At 44.1% G+C, this 19,540-nt stretch overlaps 1 protein-coding gene across 3 annotated transcripts in view; it reads left to right on the top strand.

Annotated features, from left to right (window-relative positions):
* nrg1 (neuregulin 1) overlaps positions 1 to 19,540 on the top strand; it is a 180,515-nt gene that overhangs the window by 139,841 nt on the left and 21,134 nt on the right. The window contains exon 3 of one of the 3 annotated variants that reach the window (XM_067994407.1): positions 5,954 to 6,012. The exons of 1 other annotated variant lie outside the window; for it this stretch is intronic. In XM_067994407.1, the coding sequence (XP_067850508.1) occupies positions 5,954 to 6,012 (59 nt within the window). Of the gene's footprint in view, positions 1 to 4,885; positions 4,954 to 5,953; positions 6,013 to 19,540 lie in introns of all 3 variants that reach the window. One more of the 3 variants, XM_067994408.1, reaches the window with a different exon arrangement.

Here is a 19,540-nt window from a genome sequence, read left to right as displayed (position 1 = left end):
AAAGTGTAAAATGTTCCGCTGCCATCCATTTAGCACTAGCACCAAAGACCAAAGTCAACCCCACGGTGCTTAAAGTAGCCCCAGTCTACATAGCCGGCATGTATCACATGCCAGTCATGGCTGCTCCATGCAGGGAGATTGGTAGGGTTCGATTACAATGCCATCCATTTGTGTAGCGGCAGGACTACAGGCTGCTGTCAGACTAGTGTCTGTGCTCCCCCTGCTACCCACACGACTGGCAGAACGCTCTAAACATAAAACGCAGCGAGCTTTACTTCATTTATAACGGCCGACTTTCCTGGGTTTGTGCCTGTGATCACTGGGAGCTGTGAATATCGGAAAATCAGACGGGTTCCTTTACAGAATTGCTCTCTGACCCGCTCGATTTTCCGTTATTTGCTGCTATCCCAGGTGCAGACCCGGGAAAATCTCTCCTCAAATCTCAATAATGAAAGGCAATTCAAGGCAGATTTGATCCCTTAATAATTTGGAAATTCAAGAAAGAAGTGTGTGTGTGTGTGTTTGTGTGTACATGTGTGTGTGTGTGTGTGTTTGTTTGTTTGTGTGTCCGTGTGTGTGTGCTTGTGTTTGTTTGTGTGTACATGTGTATGTGTGCTTGTGTTTGTTTGTGTGTACATGTGTGTGTGTGTGTGCTTGTGTTTGTTTGTGTGTACGTGTGTGTGTGTGTGTGTGTGCTTGTGTTTGTTTGTGTGTATGCTTGTGTTTGTTTGTGTGTACGTGTGTGTGTGTGTTTGGGAGTAGGGAGGGGGGGTCACACTTTCATGGCCTGTTTACAACCCATGTATTTAACGAGCACTAATTTGGGCTGATTAAATGCTGCAGTGCCCAGCACTGAATTGGCTTATTGCCTAACACTGTTCTTTGGAGAGAGCTGTAAACGAAATCCTGAGCTTAACTTTGAAAGCATTTGTGTCGGGAAAGCTCAATTATTCCATGACTACAGTGAGAGTAGTTTCCCCATTAGGTTCTGGACAGATCTTTATTTTTGCTCGAAGTGCTGAGGTTAGAGTCTGGGGGTCTTTCTCTGTATAAACAAAAATGTTTGCATCTGTCTCTGATGGAGGCCATCAACGGGGCAGACTTGCAGATAATGCAATAACTTTGACGTAGGGTTGAATCTGCCACTGGTGCGACTAGACCGTAACTACACTTCGCCTGTGCAAGACCTGCTTTCTTAGCAGTTCTTCCTGGCATCTGGCCTTAGTGAACCCAGGAAGTTCACTGTGGGGTTTCCACCAATGATGGGACCTGCACAGAAAGAGCAGACAACACTAGCACGGTGCTTAACCCAATATAAAATATAAAAGTGGCTTTGTGATCGGCCACTTCTGGCTTGAATTTAAGCCTGATAGGTAACTTCTAATGCTTAGACGGGAAGCCTGTTATGTCGGTCTTCTCTTTTAATTTGCTTAACAAAGAAAGCTGTGTGATGTAATTTAACTCTAACCATTCTTGTTAACTCAGATAAAAGGGCTTTTGTGCTCTTTTTTTGATTTATGCAAAAGCAGTACGTAAATTGCATTTCTGTAGAGTATTAAAGACACGATACTTATAAAATAATAGGATCACTTATCATACTGACTGCCATGAAAAGTGTGGCACAGTTGATTGAGTTCGATTCAGGCGTCCAGTCTTTCGTAAAATTCCATCCGTCCTGCTACTTACATTTGAAAGTAATAAGTAAATGGGGCACCTTACTTACAGGCACATGCAAACGCATATGCTCATGCACGCACTTGTTTATATAAGAAGGAGGATAAAGAGACTAAAAGATCAGCTTTAAAATGACCTCCTCTGTCACCTGCTCTGCAGTGTCGATGGTAGCCATGATGTGGAGATGCCGGTGATGGACTGGGGTTGACAATTGTAAACAATTTTACAACACCAAGTTATAGTCCAACGATTTTATTTGAAATTTACAAGCTTTCGGAGGCTTCCTCCTTCCTCAGGTAAATGTCAGGAACTCCTCAAAGCCTACGTAGGCTTTGAGGAGTTCCTGACATTTACCTGAGGAAGGAGGAAGCCTCCGAAAGCTTGTAAATTTCAAATAAAATCGTCGGACTATAACTTGGTGTTGTAAAATTGTTTACACCTGCTCTGCAGTCAGAGGAATTCTGAAAGACCCTTCCCCACGTTAGGTCATGCTTTCTATTTCAGAGCCTCCCTATAACACCCACTCTTAAATTCTCCATCACAGGAAATGTCTCCGTGACTAATTCCAGTCAGTGAGTTATTACATTAAATAGATTGGAAATTCCAACAAAACTGTGAAAAAGCAATGAGGCTATTTGAGAGAAAATGGTACAACTCATGTGTAACTGAGCAATGAACGAGAGTGAATGTGCGTTGGGGGTGGGTTGGTTTCTAAATCAATGATAATTTGACACAAGACCTTCACATTCATTACTGCTATTGGATCCTTTTTTTAACCCAGTGTAACATTTGAAATGTGTAATAAATAGATTTCAAAAATAATAGAAATTGGACCCATAGCCAGATTTTAAATTTGCAATGATTGCATGCCACACTGATTCTAAGCAGGGCCATGGAGGTTTAAACAACAAAAGTGTGGCATTCCCAGTGGGCATGTTGACAGATCTTACAATGTTGTGATATCCAGCATGTGTCCTCGTGTGAATCTCACTATGGTCCGATGAGAAATGTTTTCAGAGGAGAATCAAAGAATAAAATGCGAATAAAGATTATTGACCCTGCTGTAGTGTAGCCAGTGTGGGACGTTAGGAGGGCATCTGTGAAGAATCATGTGCTGTCAGAAGGAATGGTCCCTGCGTTCTATAATCTCCTCAAACTATGAATTCCCAGTTCCTGTACTTAACTGCTGTTGTGCATGCAATTTGCATTAACCTCCATGGCTGGTACAAGCATTTGAAATAAAATCGGACACAGATGTAATGTTTGGCTTAAAGTTCCGATGAAGCAATATCCACAGGCACCTCCATCAATCAGCTTGGGCTTTACTAAATTATAATTAATGTGTTGTATCGACAAAGCATAGCAACCATAATAGCAATAATAATGGACCAAAAAATAATAATGCTGTCGGTCTAAATAATCCTTCCCCACCCTGATTTAAGTAAGCAGGTTGTTAATAGGAAGAGAATAAGGAGGGTTTAAATATTCACAAGCGAGTCCAAAACACATTGCCCTGTAAGATATTCCAGTCCAAGATTGCTATTTCATTAGTTGTCAGTTAAATGGAGAGCATTTTGGTGGTGACAGGGACCTAATAATGGTTTGATCATTTGCCACTCTTAAGGTGTGAGGGTCTCAAGTGTAAATGAAAGAGTGTCTGGACAGCTCATTCATCACGGCCACAGTCATTGACTTCGATAAGAAAGGAAAATGCTGCAGTGATGCAACAGAAAGCAAGTGGTCCGTCCACATCTGTAGGGAAAGAGCATTACACTGCGATGAAACTGCCCTCTACCTGAATCGGGAAGTTGTGATCCTATCATTGCATTCAGAAGGGGAAGCAAAAATATGTTCAGCTCCCCAGATTAAAAAAAAACACACAATGACATAATCTTATCACTGGTGTAGTGGAATGGGGTGTTTCTGTCACACTGACACATGTTATAATGCAGTTGGATTCTGATAAATACACAAATACGTTGCCAAGAAATGTTATGCTTGGATCGAGATTCTGCTTGGATCAGAAGTGCATTTTTCCAGACTCTGCCGCATTAGCGTTTAGAATCACAGGGAGCTTTTTTCCCAAAGATAATGGCACAGGAATTATCTTGATGAGCTATACACAGCCTAATCGAGTCCTTTCAAAAAGATGCTTAATAATAAAGTGTGGCACCTAAAGCATGGATAGAGAAAAGGCCAATCAGGACATCAAGCCTGCTCCCTCTACAGATCATACAGAATAGAAAGTAATTATATACAGTAAGGATCTCAATACTCATGGACTCGGGCCGAAATATTTGCATCCTGTGAACCTTTAGCCATTTAAACAATTTGTTAAGTGATGTCGGAGACTGACAAAATGAGTACGTTAAAGTTCTCTTAATTGCTCAAGTCACACACACATGTGTTTTCTCTCCCTCTCCAACACACACATATTGCTTGAATGTTTTATACACACACACACACACACACACACACACGCCGCACATTTTTTAATAAAGATTTTAAAATTTAATTCAAAAGCTTGGACAGTAACTACTGTATTCCAGAGGAAATTTAAAACCAACAAATCAGGTAATCATACATTCTGCACACCTTTATTCAATGTGTCATTTATGTCTTGATGTGGAGATGCCGGTGATGGACTGGGGTTGACAATTGTAAACAATTTTACAACACCAAGTTATAGTCCAGCAATTTTATTTTAAATTCACAAGCTTTCGGAGGCTACCTCCTTCCTCAGGTGAACGATGTGGAAATTTCCACATCGTTCACCTGAGGAAGGAGGTAGCCTCCGAAAGCTTGTGAATTTAAAATAAAATTGCTGGACTATAACTTGGTGTTGTAAAATTGTTTACAATTCATTTATGTCTAATAGCCTTCTTGAAAGGGGTTGGATATTGAATAGTTCCTAATGACTGTTGTTATTGCTGTGAAGTCCCAAACTGAAGATGTGAACATTTGTGACACCCAGGTGGCAATTTTCTTGTACTCTTGCGTGTAAATGTACAGTAACCCCGTGAAAACTACTATTATCTTCAAAGGAGAGGCAGTCACGCTGAAGGAGTAATAGATGCCCATTAAATTCTGGCTGCCAGATGCCCGATTTTACCCCTCGATGTGGGCTCACTTGTGAATGCCAACAAGTTGTTGCTGATAACCGGCCGCGTGCACTTGTTCTGTTTGTTGATGTCCCATTTCTACCCTCCAGGTGTGAACCCGAATTCACCGGAGCAAGATGTTCAGAGACTGTACCCATGAGAGTCTTTACACATGAACGTATGTGAAGATATAATCATGTCTGGTTTTTTTTTCTGTCCCCTACAGCTCAAAAAAAATCCTTGGTGTTGTCACTGCTTAGAAAGAAAGATGTGTTTTAATATATATATTTGTTTTGATTTGGACAGCTTCTGAAAATGTAACCAGGCCCTCAACAATCTCGTACTGTTTGCTGTTCTTAATGGATTTTTGCACACTGTCCTTTTCTTCGAGAAACAGTACAGTACAGATTCAGTTGCTCCCCACCTTTCCAGATTGTGTTTATAGCCATTAAAATCCACTCTGCCTTCTTCACTTCCCACCGTTCGCATAGTTTAATAGACCCAAAACGTTTTGGGCCCATTAAACTATGCGAACGGTGGGAAGTGACAATTTACTGAAGAATTGTAGGGGTTTTTCCTTCGAGTTAGTAGAATGTGGACAATCCCTCTCATACTCGCAAGTGATCGGTTTGGAAAAGGGACAACATCACCGACAAATAGGTAGAAATTTGGCATTTCCAAACAAGACGATTCTAGAATCGGGGATCAAATTTTTGCTCTCCATATTTGCAAATGGGCACTTTCTGATGTACAACATCTGCCGAATGGAATTTTTCCTGTGGATTTCCACTGATTAAATATTCCAAAGTGAAATTACAGAAACCTTTGGAAACAATGAACATTTCTTAATATGTAATATCCCTGATATAAACTTAAATGACCATCTCACTTAACTTCGATTTGGTTCAGATATACCATTCAGACCTGAAAGGATTGAATTTTCATGGCTTGTAAATGCATCCGCTGAATAAAAAATATAATTTTTAAAGCTAATTTTTTTTTTTTGCTGTCTTATGACAGCGACTATTGAGCGTAGTAGAGATGATAATTTCCAGGTAAAATTGATTAAACAGTGACCACATCAAGGTGATCAGGCCTCGTGCCGAAGGTGACTCTATCCTAACAGTTACTTATCTTCTCTCTCCTCTCTTTCTCTCTCATTTTATTTGTCTTGTCAGGTGTCCAAATGAATTTACTGGTGATCGCTGCCAAAACTACGTAATGGCCAGTTTCTACAGTACGTCCACTTCTTCTGTCTCTCCCTGAATTGAAGCATGCTTAGCCACACTGTTGATTCCTGCTGCTGCTGCTGCTGCTGTTGTTGTTGTTGCTGCTGCTGCTACACCTCAATCCCAAATTTCCATCTTCACTCAGATGATACCCCTTTCCCCGCGAAGAGAACAAAAAGCAGACAGACTGAAGCCACTGCGTCTGCCTGGAACTCAGACCAACCGCAGGACTTGTGGGCCTGTGTTTAGTGTAGGGTTCGTTAACCTGGACAGCAGACTCGGAGGCGAGAGGGAGATGGGGAGATGGGGGGAGGGCGATGATGGTGTTCACTAGAAGCGGCAAGGTGAAAGGGAGGTAGACTGACCCATTGTAAGTAACAAGTGAAGTTTCCGAAAGGTTGGAGTAAGATGATAATGTTCAGTAATAATGATTGCAGATTGAGGAATGACGCAGGAGATGACTAGAAGAGAGATAATTCTGTTTAGTAATAAAGACTGTACATTCAGAAAGGTTACAGAGAAATGACAAGATGAAAGATGATGGTGTTTAGCAATAAGCACTGCAGATTCACGAGCATTCCCAGGGGATGACAGCTGGTACAGATGATGATGTTCAAAAGGATTGGAGATAAAGGTAGGTTGAAGAGAGATGACTGGGAGATAGCTGATAATGTTCAGTAATAAGAATAGCAAACCCAGGACGGTTAGAGACAGTAATGATAGGAAATCAGAAGATATGTAGCTCTTAGAAAAAAACATTATTTGAGAACTCGCTTTAGTATCTAAAGTTACATCTCAGCATGTAGCCCTTTGAATGAAATTATTTAGTGTACCTCTAATTCATTGGGGGTCATTTTAACATTCGGTAATGGTGTAAGATGGGCGATAGCGAATTGGCCGCACATTCTACACCCGCACGGTTTTCCTTTCCATTCAGGTCACCATTTTATACCGTTGCCAAAAGTTAAAATTACCCCCAGTGAGTTTATCCGTTAAGTAGCTGAACCTCACAAATCAGGAAGCTCCCGTACTCAAACCCCAGTCTGTGCTGAGACCGTTGATTTCAGCCAGCGTCTGGGTAGGAGCATCTCAATTAGCTCCCAGTGCCCCTTGGCTACACAGAGGGAAAAATTAGATAGTGCTCCCATTCCTGCTCACTACTCAACTGTCCCTGAATAGCGAATGTTGGATGAAGACATGACTGGGCACGGCTGTGATGCTTTCTAACAGCTGAATAGCCTGCCACGCACACAATGATAACTGTCCCTTGGGTCAGGCATTGGAGGGGGCCTCGTGTATGTGGAACCTTACCCAAGCAAGGAGTCAATGGCTTCAGGAGAGGAGTGGAGGAGATAAACAGCGGAGAAAGCTTGAAGAAAACAAATTAATTGCAGGAAGCAGAGATTTTATGTACCCACCCAGAGAGATAACCCTCTTTACAACTCCTAGTAAAATATCATGATTTCAAAACTCAGGCACTTTATGGGTCCTTCACAAATAGAAAAGCCATATGAATACTCCTACCAGCTGCCTTGTAGGACTCCCAAGAGTCTGTGTTATTTGGAAGGAAGGGACTGGGGGGGAGGTTTACTGTATGGTCATGAAATTGTAATAAAAAGTGAAGGACTGTAGCATTGAAGACCCACAGTGGAGTATAAATCCACAGTAAGGGCGTAGACAAAAAATGTCTACAAGTACAATGGGTATTAGGTAGTGACGGCAAGACAAATGATGATGCCTTAGTTCTGTAACGTCTACACAGCTGCATAGCTAGGGATCTGTGACTCGACATGAAACAAACATGTGATGACTGATGGAAGAGTGAAAGATCATTTTCTGTGGCATTATAAATCACCTCCAGCCTCTTGTTTAGTGCTAGCTTAATCAATAAAAGCTGAGGTAGTGTTCAAGAAGGATGAAGAATAAACCAAGATGGGGAACTGAAGGGATCAAAGAGAGATGGCGTGTTAGCAACAATATGCTTTTGTCACCGTCACATTCTGCAGTTGTCGGCTGGAGTCCTGCAGGGCCAAGATACAAAGAGGAGAGCAAAGGAGGAGATTGTAAGAGCAAGCAAGGATGTGATTCTTCCGATTTATTGTTAAAACTGTGAATCATTATAGGTTGAACAGATAGGAGTTAAAGGAAGGATACAGCTGAGGGTCAGAGAAACATCAGGGGCAGGGTTAACTCTTTGAGTACTGAGATTGGTGGTACTCTTCTGGTCCCATAAAATAATACGGCATTCGCTATGACATTCTGATATATGAGCATCTCAGTTAGCACAGGTCCTTTAGACCTCCTGTTCTGAGAGAAACCATATAACATACCCTCGCTATAACACATTTTAATGTGACTCCCGAAGACAATCTATTATACCTATGGAAGAGAATTTGGTGTGTTCTGGTGTTGTAGTGGTTATGGTACTGGGCTAGCAACCAGAGGTTATGAGTTCATAGTCCCATTATGGCTAGTTGTGGAACTGAATTCAATAAATCTGGTTATTTGTAGGCTGGCCATGAAAGTGCCCAGATTGAAGTAAAAACCCAACTGATCCACTAATGCCCTTCAGGCAAGGAAGTCTGCCATCCCTACCTGGTCTGGCTGACTTGTGACCCCAGTTCCACACTGTGCAATTGACTCTTCGTTCCCTCAGGGGAATAAATGCTGTCTTCCCAATATTTCCCATATCTAAGGACCAGCAGGAGAAGAGAATTGGAACAAATTACAGGAAAATGTCATTTTTCTGTAAGGCACCCCAAAAGTCCTCTCCATCTCATTCCATTTCCTGTGCTCCTTTTAACCTGCATCAATCAGTTTGCCAAGCAAGAAGCCACAAAGCATCCTTCAACCTGCGTGCCCCTTCCACTGGCCACAGGATTGATGTGAGGTGTCAATAATGATGTACTGAGGAGATTCACAAGACGAAAAATTGCACGCATATACGTGACATTAGAAAAGTGGATGTTTCCTGAAGTACAAAAGTTTGCAGGTATGGAGTGATGTAACTGATGTCAAAGGAATGAGAAATCCATTCTGGGGTTCCCCATTATAGGAAGGGTATAAAAGCAATGGAAAGGTGCAAACTAAAGTCACTAAGCTGGTACCAGGGTTAAGGGGCTCCAGTTCTGAAGCAAGCCAAGAGATATTGGGTCTTTTTTCACTACAGTTGAGTAAGGGGCGACTTGATAGAAGCCTTCGAGATTATGAAGAGTTATGATTTTTTTTTATTCGTTAATTGGATGTGGGCATCGCTGGCAAGGCCAGCATTTATTGCCCATCCCTAATTGCCCTTGAGAAGGTGGTGGTGAGCCACCTTCTTGAACCGCTGCAGTCCGTGTGGTAAAGTAAATGATAAGATACATAGTGATGGATTGTTTCTACTGGAGTGGCAAGAGGGCACAACTTGAAGATAATCACAAAAGGAATTAAAGGGGAGGTTAGATAAAAATCCGTTATGAAGTGGGTGGAGAGAATCTGAAATTCTCTGCCACAAACTGGTGTCGAAGCAGAGTCCCTAAATTGTTTTAAAAGTGAACGGGGTAGTTGCATAAAAAAGAGGAATATTACAGGATACGGAGCATGAGTAGAAGAGTGGGATTAGAGGGAATGGGATATTAAAGGGTATGGGGAGTGAGCATGAACGTGGAATTAGATTAGGCAGAATATCAAAGCATATGGGGAGCTAGCAGCGGAATGGGATTAGACTGGGTGCGATATTAAAGGGTACGGGGAGCGAGTGGGAGAATGGGATTAGACTGGGTGTGATATTAAAGGGTATGGGGAGCGAGCGGGAGAATGGGATTAGACTGGGTGCGATATTAAAGGGTACGGGGAGCGAGTGGGAGAATGGGATTAGACTGGGTGTGATATTAAAGGATATGGGGAGTGAGTGGGAGAATGGGATTAGACTGGGTGTGATATTAAAGGGTATGGGGAACGAGCGGGAGAATGGGATTAGACTGGGTGTGATATTAAAGGATATGGGGAGCGAGCGGGAGAATGGGATTAGACTGGGTGCGATATTAAAGGTATGGGGAACAAGCGGGAGAACGGGATTAGACTGGGTGCGATATTAAAGGGTATGGGGAACGAGCGGGAGAATGGGATTAGACTGGGTGTGATATTAAAGGGTATGGGGAGCGAGCGGGAGAGTGGGATTAGACTGGGTGCGATATTAAAGGGTATGGGGAGCGAGTGGGAGAATGGGATTAGACTGGGTGTGATATTAAAGGGTATGGGGAGCGAGTGGGAGAATGGGATTAGACTGGGTGCGATATTAAAGGGTATGGGGAGTGAGCGGGAGAATGGGATTAGACTGGGTGTGATATTAAAGGATATGGGGAGCGAGCAGGAGAGTGGGATTAGACTGGGTGCGATATTAAAGGGTATGGGGAGCTAGCAGCGGAATGGGATTAGAATGGGTGCGATATTAAAGGGTACGGGGAACGAGCGGGAGAATGGGATTAGACTGGGTGCGATATTAAAGGATATGGGGAGCGAGCAGGAGAGTGGGATTAGACTGGGTGTGATATTAAAGGGTATGGGGAGCGAGCGGGAGAATGGGATTAGACTGGGTGCGATATTAAAGGATATGGGGAGCGAGCAGGAGAGTGGGATTAGACTGGGTGTGATATTAAAGGGTATGGGGAACGAGCGGGAGAATGGGATTAGACTGGGTGTGATATTAAAGGGTATGGGGAACGAGCGGGAGAACGGGATTAGACTGGGTGTGATATTAAAGGATATGGGGAGCGAGCAGGAGAGTGGGATTAGACTGGGTGTGATATTAAAGGGTATTGGGAGCGAGCGGGAGAATGGGATTCCACTGGGTGCGATATTAAAGGATATGGGAAACGAGCGGGAGAATGGGATTAGACTGGGTGTGATATTAAAGGGTATGGGGAGCAAGCGGGAGAACGGGATTAGACTGGGTGCGATATTAAAGGGTATGGGGAGCAAGCGGGAGAACGGGATTAGACTGGGTGCGATATTAAAGGATATGGGGAGCGAGCAGGAAAGTGGGATTAGACTGGGTGTGATATTAAAGGGTATGGGGAGCGAGCAGGAGAGTGGGATTAGACTGGGTGCGATATTAAAGGGTATGGGAAACGAGCGGGAGAATGGGATTAGACTGGGTGTGATATTAAAGGATATGGGGAGCGAGCAGGAGAGTGGGATTAGACTGGGTGTGATATTAAAGGGTATGGGGAGCGAGCGGGAGAATGGGATTAGACTGGGTGCGATATTAAAGGATATGGGAAACGAGCGGGAGAATGGGATTAGACTGGGTGCGATATTAAAGGGTATGGGGGGTGACTGGGAGAACGGGATTAGACTGGGTGTGATATTAAAGGGTATGGGGAGCGAGTGGGAGAATGGGATTAGACTGGGTGCGATATTAAAGGGTATGGGGAGCGAGTGGGAGAATGGGATTAGACTGGGTGCGATATTAAAGGGTATGGGGAGCGAGTGGGAGAATGGGATTAGACTGGGTGCGATATTAAAGGGTATGGGGAGCGAGTGGGAGAATGGGATTAGACTGGGTGCGATATTAAAGGGTATGGGGAGCGAGTGGGAGAATGGGATTAGACTGGGTGTGATATTAAAGGGTATGGGGAGCGAGTGGGAGAATGGGATTAGACTGGGTGTGATATTAAAGGGTATGGGGAGCGAGCAGGAGAGTGGGATTAGACTGGGTGTGATATTAAAGGGTATGGGGAGTGAGTGGGAGAACGGGATTAGACTGGGTGTGATATTAAAGGGTACGGGGAACAAGCGGGAGAATGGGATTAGACTGGGTGTGATATTAAAGGGTACGGGGAACAAGTGGGAGAATGGGATTAGACTGGGTGTGATATTAAAGGGTATGGGGAGTGAGTGGGAGAACGGGATTAGACTGGGTGTGATATTAAAGGGTATGGGGAGCGAGCGGGAGAGTGGGATTAGACTGGGTGCGATATTAAAGGGTATGGGGAACGAGCGGGAGAATGGGATTAGACTGGGTGCGATATTAAAGGATATGGGGAACAAGCGGGAGAGTGGGATTAGACTGGGTGTGATATTAAAAGGTATGGGGAGCGAGCAGGAGAATGGGATTAGACTGGGTGTGATATTAAAGGGTATGGGGAGCGAGTGGGAGAATGGGATTAGACTGGGTGCGATATTAAAGGGTATGGGGAGCGAGTGGGAGAATGGGATTAGACTGGGTGTGATATTAAAGGGTATGGGGAGCGAGTGGGAGAATGGGATTAGACTGGGTGTGATATTAAAGGGTATGGGGAGCGAGTGGGAGAATGGGATTAGACTGGGTGCGATATTAAAGGGTATGGGGAGCGAGTGGGAGAATGGGATTAGACTGGGTGCGATATTAAAGGGTATGGGGAGCGAGTGGGAGAATGGGATTAGACTGGGTGTGATATTAAAGGGCACGGGGAACAAGTGGGAGAATGGGATTAGACTGGGTGTGATATTAAAGGGTACGGGGAACAAGCGGGAGAATGGGATTAGACTGGGTGTGATATTAAAGGGTACGGGGAACAAGTGGGAGAATGGGATTAGACTGGGTGCGATATTAAAGGGTATGGGGAACGAGCGGGAGAATGGGATTAGACTGGGTGCGATATTAAAGGGTATGGGGAACAAGCGGGAGAATGGGATTAGACTGGGTGTGATATTAAAGGGTATGGGGAGTGAGTGGGAGAACGGGATTAGACTGGGTGCGATATTAAAGGGTATGGGGAGTGAGTGGGAGAACGGGATTAGACTGGGTGCGATATTAAAGGGTATGGGGAGCGAGTGGGAGAATGGGATTAGACTGGGTGTGATATTAAAGGGTATGGGGAGCGAGTGGGAGAATGGGATTAGACTGGGTGTGATATTAAAGGGTATGGGGAGCGAGCAGGAGAGTGGGATTAGACTGGGTGTGATATTAAAGGGTATGGGGAGTGAGTGGGAGAACGGGATTAGACTGGGTGCGATATTAAAGGGTATGGGGAACGAGCGGGAGAATGGGATTAGACTGGGTGCGATATTAAAGGGTACGGGGAACGAGCGGGAGAATGGGATTAGACTGGGTGCGATATTAAAGGGTATGGGGAGTGAGTGGGAGAATGGGATTAGACTGGGTGCGATATTAAAGGATATGGGGAACAAGCGGGAGAGTGGGATTAGACTGGGTGTGATATTAAAAGGTATGGGGAGTGAGTGGGAGAACGGGATTAGACTGGGTGTGATATTAAAGGGTACGGGGAACAAGCGGGAGAATGGGATTAGACTGGGTGTGATATTAAAGGGTACGGGGAACAAGCGGGAGAGTGGGATTAGACTGGGTGTGATATTAAAGGGTATGGGGAGTGAGTGGGAGAACGGGATTAGACTGGGTGCGATATTAAAGGGTATGGGGAGTGAGTGGGAGAACGGGATTCGACTGGGTGTGATATTAAAGGGTATGGGGAACAAGCGGGAGAATGGGATTGGACTGGGTGCGATATTAAAGGGTATGGGGAGTGAGTGGGAGAGTGGGATTAGACTGGGTGTGATATTAAAGGGTATGGGGAGTGAACAGGTGAGTGGGATTAGACTGGGTGTGATATTAAAGGGTATGGGGAGCGAGCGGGAGAATGGGATTAGACTGGGTACGATATTAAAGGGTACGGGGAACAAGCGGGAGAATGGGATTAGACTGGGTGTGATATTAAAGGGTATGGGGAACAAGCGGGAGAATGGGATTGGACTGGGTGCGATATTAAAGGGTATGGGGAGTGAGTGGGAGAGTGGGATTAGACTGGGTGTGATATTAAAGGGTATGGGGAGTGAACAGATGAGTGGGATTAGACTGGGTGTGATATTAAAGGGTATGGGGAGCGAGCGGGAGAATGGGATTAGACTGGGTACGATATTAAAGGGTACGGGGAACAAGCGGGAGAATGGGATTAGACTGGGTGTGATATTAAAGGGTACGGGGAACAAGCGGGAGAATGGGATTAGACTGGGTGCGATATTAAAGGGTACGGGGAATAAGCGGGAGAATGGGATTAGACTGGGTGTGATATTAAAGGGTATGGGGAGCGAGCGGGAGAATGGGATTAGACTGGGTGCGATATTAAAGGGTACGGGGAATAAGCGGGAGAATGGGATTAGACTGGGTGTGATATTAAAGGGCACGGGGAACAAGCGGGAGAATGGGATTAGACTGGGTGTGATATTAAAGGGTATGGGGAGTGAGTGGGAGAGTGGGATTAGACTGGGTGCGATATTAAAGGGTATGGGGAGTGAACAGGTGAGTGGGATTAGACTGGGTGTGATATTAAAGGGTATGGGGAGTGAGCGGGAGAATGGGATTAGACTGGGTGTGATATTAAAGGGTACGGGGAGTGAGCGGGAGAATGGGATTAGACTGGGTGCGATATTAAAGGGTATGGGGAGTGAGCGGGAGAATGGGATTAGACTGGGTGCGATATTAAAGGGTACGGGGAACAAGCGGGAGAATGGGATTAGACTGGGTGTGATATTAAAGGGTACGGGGAACAAGCGGGAGAATGGGATTAGACTGGGTGCGATATTAAAGGGTATGGGGAACAAGCGGGAGAATGGGATTCGACTGGGTGTGATATTAAAGGGTACGGGGAACAAGCGGGAGAATGGGATTAGACTGGGTGCGATATTAAAGGGTATGGGGGGTGAGTGGGAGAATGGGATTAGACTGGGTGCGATATTAAAGGGTATGGGGAACAAGCGGGAGAATGGGATTAGACTGGGTGTGATATTAAAGGGTATTGGGAGCGAGCGGGAGAATGGGATTAGACTGGGTGTGATATTAAAGGGTATTGGGAGCGAGCGGGAGAATGGGATTAGACTGGGTGTGATATTAAAGGGTATGGGGAGCGAGCGGGAGAATGGGATTAGACTGGGTGCGATATTAAAGGGTATGGGGAGTGAACAGGTGAGTGGGATTAGATGAGGTTGTTCACATGTAGAAAAACACTGGCGTGGAGTTGATGGACAGTATGGTCTGTTTTTATGCTGTAATGTTCTATGATTCTATGAAGAATAATATGTTCTGATATAAGAGCATTCCCGTCTTAACCTGAAAGATCAGTACCAGGAGGGGCACATGAGGAAGTGGGACTATGCAGGGTTAATGCAGTGTGTTAAAGGGATGTTCAGAAACAGGGACTGTGGTATTTAGAGAAGTAGAACAGACATTACCAATTTTATGCAGAAGTTTCAATTTAGTATTCCTTAGTATAGCAGCTTTCTTGTTAACAAAATTAACACAATCCACCCCCTCCCCCGACCTGCCAAACGTAATGTAATGAAGTTATTGGGGTGAAATTCAACTTTGGTGGAGGTGCAAACCGGGGGAGCGGAAGGGCCACCCAATGGAAAGGAGAATCGGGCGGGGTGTCTAATGGACAGCTGATCCGCTATCGTCCATTTCCCGCCACTGCCGAAAATTAAAATCAGTCCGTTAATAACAGTCTAAAGAGTCCGGGGAGAGGGCCAAAAATATTCAAGCAGTAGCTTTTATGCTGTGGGGAGGAATCCAAGGATTCTTCAGACCAGCCACTCCTGTGTCAGAGATCTCTTACTGGTATGTACCGAGGGACAACAAGAGAGATTGTGCCTCTTATGTGAAAGAATCAGAAAAGTGAAGATGTGTAACCCACATTTCACACTGTTCCCTAGATATCTTCACAGCGTTCCATTGCAACTGAGTCTCCTAATGGATGGACCTGATCCTTTTTGGAGTCAATGACCAAAGAACAAGATAAATGTGTGCAGATCTGTTCTAACAGTAGCAGACTTGGCAGCATAATCGGGCCTTCAGAGACTGAGAAATGCAAACAAGGCAGAAGACTAGGCAGTGCTTTGACAGTTTAAAAAAAACAGTCTCCCTCGTGCCACAATTTATTGCAGTGATATTTTGGTGTTTAGATTAGCAGAATAGACAGTGAGATTGTGAAATAATGCACAGAAGAATCCTTTTCGGGAGTTGCAAATGACTCCCACTGATCCCGTCTGATGGATCCTTGTCTGATTTGAGTAGACCACCTGGAATTGGAGAAGAATGTCACTTTTTTTTAAAGGGGTTCTCTCACTAATCTGTAGTCTGACATGGAACTGATTCATTTATAGTCCTAATGCTGAAGCCATTATGGGCCCCGTGTGGTCCAAGCAGAAAAGATAATGCTTCAGGGGTGGAAAATGTCTGCTTTCGCGGACGTTTTCGTATGGAAGAGTTCTCGCTGTGCATATGGCATGAGATGCGGTTAACAGACGGGGGGGAGGCAGAGAGAGAGAGATAAAGAACGAGAGGATAAGAGGTAGAAGCACTCGGGGAAGGAAGAGAGAGGAAAAGAGAAAGACCAGGAGAAAGAGAGATGTACTGGAGAGGAGGAAAGAGGGAGAGAGAAAAAGACTGTGAAGGAAAGGGAGGTGTGGAGGGGGAGAGATTGAGGGAAAGGGAAGGGAAAAGAGAGAGAGAGAGAAAAACAGTAGGATTTAGATAGGGAGAGAGAGAATACTGCTTGAGATGAGTGTGCAGAAATCAGTCTCTGAATGAGCATCACTAGCAGGCTGTCAATATAAGTGAAGAGTGGATATGTTGACATGAAGTGGAGGCAGAATTTGACAGAAGTACAATGTTTGGAAACTCAGTTATAGATATCTGTATATCAGGATATGACTTGGGATAGGATTGAACTGAAGAATTTACCCCAGACTGTCACTGGGCCATCACAGTGTTCCAAACCTGTAATACTACTTAGAGCAAAAGATAGCCCCCTCGATGTGAGATTCATTGGAAAGGCCAGTACGGCCCTTTTGCAAAAACATTTCCAACTGCCCATTATACATACGGTCCTCCATCATCCCTTTAGTTCTCAGCTAAATCACAAATATGAAAGTTAGTTTACATTTTTAGTGGTAAACAGAAAAAATACAGAGGGAGAATATTTTTAATATTTGGTCTCTGGGCTATTGGTAAATCACTATCAATGTGAAACTTTACATTACTTGCTAAAAACACCTTTAAATCCCTGCCTTACCCTATTTACTTGGAAAGGATTCCGATTTTTCTTTTATTTGTTCGCGGGATATGAGCGATGTTGGCAAGGCCGGCATTTATAGCCCATCCCTAGTTTCCCTGAGATGAAGGTGGCAGTGGGCCTTCTCCTTGAACCGCTGCAGTCCTTGTGGTGATGGTGCTCCCACAATGGGTGTTAGGTAGAGATATTCTAGCGTAACGAATGCAAAAGGTTCGTTGGCCAGCAAGAAGCTGTATATCAGGCACAGCGCTGCAAACTGGCTGGTATCTGAATAACACATTGAGGAAGCATTAAGGAATGCTGATAGTGTCATGAAGGAAACAACAGCACAGACATCTTGCCTTCCGAAAACATGATACTGTAACTCCAATCTTCCTGTAGCCTCGTAGACAGAACGTTGTGTTGTTCTGACACAGCCTCAGGCAATATGCATTCCATTGAGTGCCCAACTAGTGTGTTATTATACAAAACAAAGGGAAGAGGATATGATAAGAGTCCACTCGTTCCAGCCAAATGCTGCTGATAATTCCTAAATGGCACATTCCAGAGCTCCAAACCTGTATTTATTTATTTTTCCAAACAAACCTTTTTGACAGATAAAGCTTGGGTCCATTTGTTTTTGATGGACATACACAGGAATTATTTCAGAGCTATGGATGACCGTCTACTCCACTGTTCCTTTTTGATAGCATTGAAGTTTGTTTTTCATTCACATTTCATAACTTAACTTTGTCTTGGCCCATTACAGCTCCCGTTGAGCCATTCATCTATTACGATATTAAAAGTCTTTTGTCTGCATGCACTTCTTGTAAACTTTTTCCATTCTAAATTCTTATGTCCACATTTATGACGGGAGCTTCTTATGTTATGCTGATGACACAAACCTAGGTGGGATCGTGAGTTGTGAGGAGGATGCAAACAGGCTTCAAGGCAATTTAGACAAGTTGAGTGAGTGGGCAAATACATGACAGATGCAGTATAACGTGGATAAATGTGAAGTTATCCACTTCAGAAGGAAAAACAGAAAGGCAGAGTATTATTTAAATGGTGATAGATTGGGGAATGTTGATGTACAAAGGGACCTGGGTGTCCTTGTACTCCAGTCACTGGGAGCAGACATGCAGGTGCAGCAAGCAGTTAGGAAGACAAATGGTATGTTGATCTTCATTGCAAGAGGATGTGAGTATAGAAGCAAGGATGTCTTACTGCAATTATACGGGGCCTTGGTGTACTCTGTGCAGTTTTGGTCTCCTTACCTAAGAAAGAATATACTTGCCATAGAGGGAGTGCAGCGAAGGTTCACCAGACTGATCCTTGGGATGGCAGGACTGTCATATGAGGAGAGATTGGGTCGACTCGGCCTGTATTCACTCGAGTTTAGAAGAATGAGAGGGGATCTCATTGAAACATATAAAATTCTGACAGGGCTAGACAGACTGGATGCAGGGAGGATGTTTCCCCTGGCTGGGGGGTCCAGAACAACGGGGCACAGTCTCAGGATACGGGGTAGGACATTTAGGACTGAGATGAGGAGAAATTTCTTCACTCAGTGGTGAACCTGTGGAATTCTCTACCACAAAAGGCTGTGGAGGCCAAGTCACTGAATATATTCAAGAAGGAGCTAGATAGATTTCTAGACACAAAAGGCATCAAGGGGTCAGCCATGATCATATTGAATGGTGGAGCAGGCTCGAAGGGCCAAATGGCCTACTCCTGCTCCTATTTTCTATGTTTCTATGTTAAACCTGTTACACTCTCATTACACCCTCCCGCCATTGGAGACACTATAGCACCACGACAGGTGGGAGGATGTCATTACAGCATAACAAATTTTACATGGACAGTTCCCATTATAAATTTGGATGTAGGAACTTATAACGGTAATATAAAAATAAGGACAGAATTTTGTTGCACATCCTGGTCCAATTATCCCCCACCCTTTAACCTCCTTTCACCTGAAGGCCACACATGGTCTTGACTCCCTGAAATGCCACAGTACTGAATATCAATACACCTCTCCCATTCACGTTTGAACATGATCATACTATTTAATAACTCTGCAGTGTGCAAGTACTGTAAGGTTTCACACAATAATGTCGTCTGTTGACATTTTGCAAATAGCTGAAGAGCTTGGTTTTGTTAAATTGCACGTTTTATAGATTTTAGTGTCAGTAGTTCTGAAATCTGCGTCCCAAGTCATCCTAATTAATACCTGACTGGAGCTTTAGACAGTGTCAATCTAGAAGCAGAATTCTCCTTTAGTGTGTCGAGTTCAGCAAGTGTTCTGCATCTTTTATTGGTGCCAGGATTGCTCTGCTGGCTAAGCCAATGTCCGAAATAGAGAATTAAATATTTTGCTGTTTTTAGTCTCAGATTGAAAAAAATTGAAACCGAACTGAATTGCTCTCTAGTACTGGGAATCTTTACTGTCATGTTGCGTTCCTATTTCAGTTCGAAAGCCAATTTCTCAGAGTTTATAACATCG

The sequence above is a fragment of the Heptranchias perlo genome, chromosome 1 (genome assembly GCF_035084215.1).
Source record: "Heptranchias perlo isolate sHepPer1 chromosome 1, sHepPer1.hap1, whole genome shotgun sequence".
In the NCBI taxonomy this organism is placed as follows: domain Eukaryota; kingdom Metazoa; phylum Chordata; class Chondrichthyes; order Hexanchiformes; family Hexanchidae; genus Heptranchias; species Heptranchias perlo.
The sequence above is the reverse complement of the archived record's forward strand: the minus strand, read 5'-3'. Positions and strand labels throughout refer to the sequence as shown.